This window comes from Alligator sinensis, unplaced genomic scaffold, assembly GCF_000455745.1.
Source record: "Alligator sinensis unplaced genomic scaffold, ASM45574v1 scaffold386_1, whole genome shotgun sequence".
Classification (NCBI taxonomy): Eukaryota; Metazoa; Chordata; order Crocodylia; family Alligatoridae; genus Alligator; species Alligator sinensis.
In genome coordinates, this window is record NW_005841996.1 from 2090415 (window position 1) to 2098514 (window position 8100).

Genomic DNA, 8100 nt, shown 5'->3' on the forward strand with positions numbered 1-8100 from the left:
GGTTTACATTAAATCAGTGAGGGGGCTGAGACGGACATTGCATAAACTGGTTTAAGCCAAATCAGTTAACTCTGATACTACATTCAACCAGATTCATCACAAACCAGTTTCAGCCATTTTCAAACTGGTTTATGTGCATTGAACATCTGTTCTGTTACAGGTTTAAACCAGTTTCTGATCACGTAAACCAGTTTGTGTGTAATGTCTGTCCCTAGCCCCAAACACTCTCCCCTTTTTCTCATCTGCCATGCCTTGATATAGATAAGTATTTAGAAAAAGGAGGCTGCCTGTGGGATCCTCAAGCATGATCTCATCGGTCTTAGTAGGGATCCTCAAGCAAGCATCTTCGGTCTTAATACTCTGTACCTTAAGGGCTTATTACATGGCTCCAGCCACCCCTTACAACATACCAATACCTTGCAGATGTCACTACACAATCACGTTCTTGTCAGGGCCTTAGTTCTTTTGGCCTTTACCCCTTTTCTCTGGCTGCAAGCCTTCAGCCCTGGCCCACTGATTTGGGTTGGGCTCTCTCAGCCTCAGCTCTTGGTTACGCATGTCTCTGGGTCCCTGGATCTCACAGTCTATATGTTTGCTGACAGCAGGTTTGTTAGCAGCTAGATTGCTTCCAAGTTGCCAGCCCTCCCTGATCCAGGATAGTCAGCTTTAGTTGCCTCCTATAGTAACTGGAGCCTCCTGGTCTCCTGTTACAGGCCACCATTACGGGGTGTGGAAACTCTTTGCTCTTTATCCCTGGCTCAGAAGGAACTAAGTTTGAGAGCTCAGCAAAGTGCATAGGATCATATTTTGAAATCTCCACTATTTACAGTGAAGGATGTCTCATTTTGTGCCTTGAACAGACTTAGTTTATGGCATAAGTTTGAAAGATCATTTTTATATTCCAGCTTGATCCCTGGTGCTAACAGTCCGTGAACTGGAACTTCCCTGGCATGTACCTGACGGGAAGGTCCTAGTTACCACATTCTACAGCACTGCTTTATTTAATGAGGGAGCAAATCAGGTGACCAGAGTAATTCACCTATGATAGGAATTCTGCCCTGGTTTTCTACCCAGTTACAGGGAAGTACAGTTACTCTTTGGGGCAAATGTTACATGTTCCAATACTGCAATAACTGGGATCAGAATTCATACTTAAAGGTACAAAATTACCTTGATTCAGATAAAACAAGCACTCGGTAGACAGGTCTGTTCTAAGTACAGAACAGTATTCAGAGATCATATATTCAGAGTTTCCTCCAAAGTGCTTTTATTATTTGTTTGGTAGTAAGATGTTTGCAGATTGTCAAGGTCAATGGAGTGAGTTATGCCACTATGGAGACATTGTTACCATGGCAACAAGAAGACAGACCATAGGTATCTTTTCTTCTTCACGTCATTAGCGCATTTCATTAGCTTACTACACCACTTCTCATTTCTTGCTTCTTTTAAAAATGCCACCTACATCATATCAATGATTCTAAATTGGGAATTCTCAGTGCTTCTAGACAGAGGCAGAAACATAGTACAGAGGGACAATTGTTAGAAATAAAGGCAGAGAAAGTCGCTCAAAGCAAGCACACACATTCGTATATCCTAAAAATAATCCTCAACAAAAAAATAAAAGGAGGCAAATACTTTGAGGAAAACACCAAGAAACTTCTCTACAGAATACCAGATAAAAATGAGATATGATGCTACAATGCAGCATAGCCACAAAAACAGCTGATTTCAAGTAGCAAAAAAAGAGGCATCATAACAAAGAAATTGCAGTCTCTCTCTTTATAGTGTGACGGGCAATCACACCTAAAAGAAATATTTCAGCTCTAGGCACCCTGAAACCTGAAAGGTGTGAGATAGGTAAGAGAAGACAGGAAAGAGATGCAAACATTATTAATGTACTGGAGGAGCTTATTTGTGCAGGCAAAGTATAAATAGTCAGTATATGTTGCTATATAGTAGCTTGTATCAAAGCCATGTTCTAATGATTGTAGGTGGACATCAGAAAAATTAGAATTAACAAATCTTCCATAATCTCCAGCAAGCTGGAGGACCAAGTTGAAGAAGCCTGGTTGCTGGAGCCAGGACATGGCCAGCTCTATTTCCCAGTATCCTTTATTTTATCAGGCATAATCTAGCCTACAGTGAACACTTGTTAGCAGCTGATATAATTGAAAAAGTTTTGTGACCTCAATTATAACTCTGTCACATATTAATCATTTCCAAAGCAGACTTCTCCCACAGGGTGAAAAACTGGGTGGTGACTCAAAAAATCCAGGGTAAAGCAGCCCAGTAGTTAAAACTTTACTCTAGTTTAGTAGCAGAATTAATTAATATGATTATTTTGATTTTATCCCCAGGAGTCCAGAGCTAGCTGAAGTTCTTATTACCAATCAAGAGCTATAGGCCACAAAAGGATGTTGCAGGGCAATTCATGAAAAAGGCCTGCTTTCCTTTGGCTAAGCATATATGATGGCTCCTATTTTTCCTTCATACACCTACATGGCACGTAGTCACATAACTGCAGTTTTGGGCACTGTCCCAGGGGAGCTGGGGTTGCAGGAGGGCCCCAGGCCAAAGGGAAGCCTCATTTACCTTCCGCAGAGCCCAAAGAGCAGGTGGAGACGCGCGCAGCAAAACAACCATCATGGCTGGTCAGCCGCGCTTACATTCAGCTGGGGCCAAGCAGCGTGGGCAGGAGACACCACCTGGTGGAAATAAAAAGCTGCCCTGAGGATACGATGGGGCAGCAGATGAGCGGAGGCTCGTGGAGGGAGCCCTCACCCAGAGGGGCTCAGCTGCTGCGTCAGGCAGAGTGGAAAGTCAGAGGCGGAGCCAGGAGAGGCTCCGACAGCGGAGCCGACAGAGTCAGCAGTGACACCAACAGCAGAGCCGGCAGGAAAGCCAGCAGTGAGGCCGACGACAGAGCCAACAGAGTCGGCAGGGACGCCGACAACAGAGGCAGCAGTAAAGCCGGGAGCGACGCCAGCGGAGGAGCCGGAGGCGATGCCTGCAGCCGGGCTCACAGAGAAGCTGGGAGAGAGACCGACAGCGACGCCAGCAGAGGCTCCAGCAGCTGCAACTGCAGTAGAACCGGCAGCAGCACCAGCGAAGGAAGTGGTTACAGACACAGGGAAAGCAGCGCTGGGATCAAAGAATGAGACTGCAGTAAAGCCTCGGAGAGAAGGTAACAGGGCGTGGCCAATGGGGACCTCATCAGGTGTCGCCGGAGGGCAGCCGAAAACCCCAAGGAGGGACGGGACAAGTGGAACAATTGGCGGACGGGGCCCACTACAGCCCTAGGATAAAAGGCTGGGACTCAATACCCGAGTAGGGTGAGCCACCAGGGCTGAATAGCTGGGCACAGGAGGATCCTCAGGGCCCATAGGCCAGGATACCCTTCGTGGCCTCCTGGCCCAGTAGCCCTAATGCTTCAGCTATCACGGTGGTGGGAAGTGCACGTTAAGTCACAGGGATAAGGCGTTAGGAATTCGGATCAGTGGAGCCAGGTCGGAGGACTTCGAAGTCCGTGCATCAAGGCACGGCCCGAAGACGCTGGCACGTAGCTGGCGGGCTGCAGGAAGAGGTCGGGTAGAGCCAAGAACGCCTAAGGGGCCCGAAGACCGGCAACCCAAGGTGGCGAGTGGCCGGGGTGTAGGGGAGGTCAGAGCCCCATGAGTGCCCGCCGGGAGGCGCGACGACCCTGGAGGCTGCCTTGAAGGGGAACCCCTCCACTGAGTTAATATTCAAAGTCGTGGCAGGCGAGTCAACGGGATTCCCCTGACGTCAACTGGGGTAGTCTTTGGGGTCCACCCGCAAGCCCAGGACAGGCGTGATCAATAGTATGGCGTAAGGCCGCATGAGAGCGCCTAATCGAGCAGAGGCAGGCACAGGCACTTATGCATAATTTGGATTCAATGTAGTTATGCTCGCTCCATGATTCCATACTGCATGTGCTGAGCAGGCTCCACAAATGCCAAGATGAAAGAAAATCATCCAGGCATGCACTGGATCAATCATCTAAGACCAGGTAAGTCATGATGTGAGAGAGGAGGAGACATGCCCTGTCACTTTTCAGGCAAATAATCTTGTACTTCAGGCACTTGTGCAGTTAACAGAAGACCCAGCTACTAGTTGCCACTTCAAACAGAGACAATTTGAAACTGCATTTCCTGCTTCCCAGCAAAATGCTCATGGTCCAGGCATTACCCTCTCCAGCTGTCTTCTTGAAGCTAGCCCATCGGACAGCCAGGAGAGGGAGATGGCTGGAGCTAACAGGAAAAATGCAAGCTAGAAGAAGGGTAGTTAAGTGAGATGGGCTAGTGCCCTAGAAGGGAGGGGGCTTTAGCTTCTAGTCTCCCTCTTTATGTTGGAGGGAAACAGAGCTGCAAGAGACACTGAATGGGAATGAGAATGTCAAAATGGATGTGGAGGATTTGTAAGGCATTATATAGCAATACTCCTTGAATTTATTTGGGAGTATGGGAGTGAGGTTCCATGCCTATGTTTCCCTGAAGTTTTTGTGAAGATACTCAACATTGCTTTTAAACCATGCATTAACTCACAGATATATGACAGAAACTTTCAATTGAGGGCTCTTGATACTGAGTGCCAAAGTGGGTGCTAAGTGATGGTCATAAATGTGGACCATAAAGTTTTAAAGTTACAGAACAGCAGAAGTAGCAAACAAATCTAATTCATGTTGCACAAGCAAACATGATAAAAGGCCATCTAATAGCAAGTACCTTATCTGATGCAAGGGATATTTCCGAGGCAAATTCACTAGAAAAGTAGTAAGGGTACATTTACATGTTAGACCAATGAGTCGTGTCCACGTGAGCGTGGATGTTTGGTTCCCTGGGGACAAGTAGCAGCGGTACACCTTGAACCACTGCTACTTCTCCCTGGGGAACACTCCTGCCCTGTGCACTTTGGCACATGGCAAGTTACCCCAGGTAGGGTATGGGAGGCTGGGACCAGCACTGGGCTGGCCTCAGCAACCTTACCTGGGGTCCTGGGGGCCTCCCAAAGCTGCAGCAGCAGCAGCAGCGATTCTCAGTTTGGCTTTTGACCGTCACGTGCTGCCTGTGTTTGCGCTGCTCCACTTTTTTTTCCCACAGGTTTTTTTGACCCCTAGATATTCAGGGGTCAAAAAAACCCATGGAAAAAAAAGTGGAACACAACACGGACAGGAAGTGCTTCCTTGCAGCATGGAGAACATCTGAATGTGTGGTATGTGGTGCCACAGACATGCTTCCGGCGCCACATACCGCATGGCCGCACTCGTCTGGACACAGCCATGGTGCTCAACCTTTTGGCCCTGCAGGCCAGATTATTGGCATGGGGCTGGTCTGCAGGCTAGATCAGGCCCCATGCATGTTGGCCATGCCCCATACTGCCTCTGCTCAGGCTCTGCATGCCCAGATCAGTCCCTGTGCTGCCTCCACCTGGCCCCACATGCCTGGATTGTGCCCTGCACTGCCTCTGTCCACACTGGGCCCTACATTGCCTCCGCCTGGCCCTGTGTGCTCAGATGAGCTCCACACTACCTCTGCTTAGACCCAAATACCCAGATCAGCCTTGCATTATTCTGCCTGGCTCCGCACACCCAGATCAGGCACCATACACCAGGATCAGGCATCGCACCACTTCCGCTGGGTCCCAAACATCTGAGCTAGCATGCAGGGCCATACTATGCAGCCCATGGGGCTTCCCACAGGTTTGGAAATTTGGCAGCAGTGTCAATTGATGCTGCCAATGCTCCCCCACTGCCAACTTTTCAGACCTTGGGGAGCCTTGCAGACCAGATGATGCGGCTCTGTGGGCTGCATCCAGCCCGTGGGCTACAGATTGAGCATCGGAGCATTAGGCCAAAGCAAAGCGTTTAATAGAGTAGACCATGAGTGGCACTTAGACAAAAAGTCTCAAACCCCTGTTGGTTATAGACACTGTATACAGAGGTAAATAGTGCTCCCCCTAAATCCAAACTAGCCTGTGGGCTGGTTGTTAGGGCACTGTCCTGGAAGATAGGTTAGGCAAAACTGAATCCCAGGCCTCTCATTTCCTGGGCCAGTGTCTTGCCCACTAGCCAATTTGGCAAAAGGCATGTACAGTGAACACCACCTTGTCCTCTCTGGAAGTATGTTAGCCTGTCCAGTGACAGACCTAGACATCTTAGAAGTGAAATAGGATCACTGTGCTGAGGAAGGCACGTAAGTTTGAGGTGAGTGGCAGCTATAAGTCTAAGTTGTCTTTGAGGGGGAAAAAAGATCTGGGCCTTGGCCCATACTTCCTAGACTCCTGTATTCTGCCACTAGAGCAGCCCTTCATAACAAAATACAGAGAAACTGAGGCACCTGCAAATATTTCTCCCTTTTGTTTTGATGGGGGACAGCCATTTCTACCTCACTATTTCCATCCAGGAAAGCTTTTCAAGCATACACATAGCAGAAAAACATATTTGGCTTCAGTGTCCTAACTGACACTTAGATGAGCTTCGAGGTATAAAAGCAGGAACAAGCTTAGATTTGGATTTGATTTACCTTTTAACTGAATCAGCGAACAAACAATGATGAATTTCCTTCAAAATCAATACTTCTACAAATCTAAGAATGTAAAATAAGATGTGATTGAGACTCTAAGACTTCATTTCCATTGCAAAATGGTATTTAGTGTACTTTATGATACCTTTCTGGATGTAAAAACTAGCAGAGGCACAGGTGGAATTTAGCTTACTAGAGCTGAGGTAAAACCCAGGTGTGCAGTATAGGATTTTCACTGATGTGACACTGAGCTGAAAAAGTATTCATGCCTTACTGCCTCTTGATTTCTTATACTGAGACAGGTATCTAGAAGTACAAAACACCCCTTTTTTGCATTGAAGGTGCCCTAAAATCTTGAAAGAGATAACAGCCACTTAAGAGAGCATTAAGGTTACCAAGCCTTGTCTACAGTAGGGATTTTTAAACTAGTGTGCAATCCCGCTTTTTAGGTGCACTGCAGCTGCATACACTACAATACATTGTGCCAGCTAAGCCCCACCTACACAGCAGTGCATCTGCACTGGCGGGCTGCACATCAGCTCAGGAATATGGGTATCAAAAGCTGTAAAAGAGACAGACACTAAGGACAGTAAATGCCATCTGGCAATGAAAACCAACCAGATTCAAACAATTCAAATATGTCTTCTCCCTTATTTGCTTTTAATGTTGGAAGAAGCTCCTTGTACATTAGACATTACAATCTATTTGCTCACGCTGCATGTTAAGCAGATCTTACCTCTGAGAATCTTTGTACATCCTGAGTTAGAGTTCCTACCCTCTTCCACCGATAATATTTGAGAAACTTCAAAATTGCAGGATTCACTGCATTATCGGATGGCACTGTCCGGAAGAAATAAGGATATTTTTTCTTATCGGCTAATTCTGGGGTGGTTGCAGCAAATGAAAGCTGGAAAACAAAGAAAGGAAAATCTTGGTGAATAATGTGAGTTCCAGTAGGATCCTTCCTGGCTTAGTACAATGAGCAAAGTGCACAAGGCACTGAATTAGGGTTAGTTGAACAATTTCTGTCATCTTACCTGCTTGGAATCCTGCCAAAGTAATTTATTTTTTTTCAGAAATAAAAGATTTCATAATAATTTAATTGTTTTGAAACAATTTGAATATCACATCTTTCTAGTCCACCTGCTATTGACTTAACTCAGCGATTCATTAAAGATTATGGGTTGCACTACAAAATCTCTATCAAATTGCCACACCAAACACTGAAAGTCAAAGTTAAGAGCCTTTTGGGGAGAAAAATTTCTGTGACAAATTCCTTCTGAAGATCCCTCTGCACTGTCCCCATAAAAAAGGATGACAACACTCTCACAGGTCTCATCAATGCAAGTGAAAGTTCCTCAGCTTGGACTGAGATACCTAGAGCCAAAAAGGCAATTACCACAACAGCCAAGTGTGTGCGCAAAGCAAAGGTGTTTTGTTCCACTCCAAACCCTGTTGGGGAGTGCCACCCCAACAGCTTACTCCACCTACTCAGCTCTGTTCCACATGTCCAAATGCCAAATGTCATGTAGCCACTGCAGCCTGGGTGACTGGTGCCTCC

At 46.7% G+C, this 8100-nt stretch overlaps 1 protein-coding gene across 1 annotated transcript in view; it reads right to left on the minus strand.

The window, feature by feature from the left end:
- Positions 1-8100, minus strand: part of GABBR2 (gamma-aminobutyric acid type B receptor subunit 2) — a 984392-nt gene that overhangs the window by 597340 nt on the left and 378952 nt on the right. Inside the window, 1 exon segment of the mRNA XM_006021507.2 lies at positions 7276-7446. Coding sequence (XP_006021569.1) covers positions 7276-7446 — 171 coding nt within the window.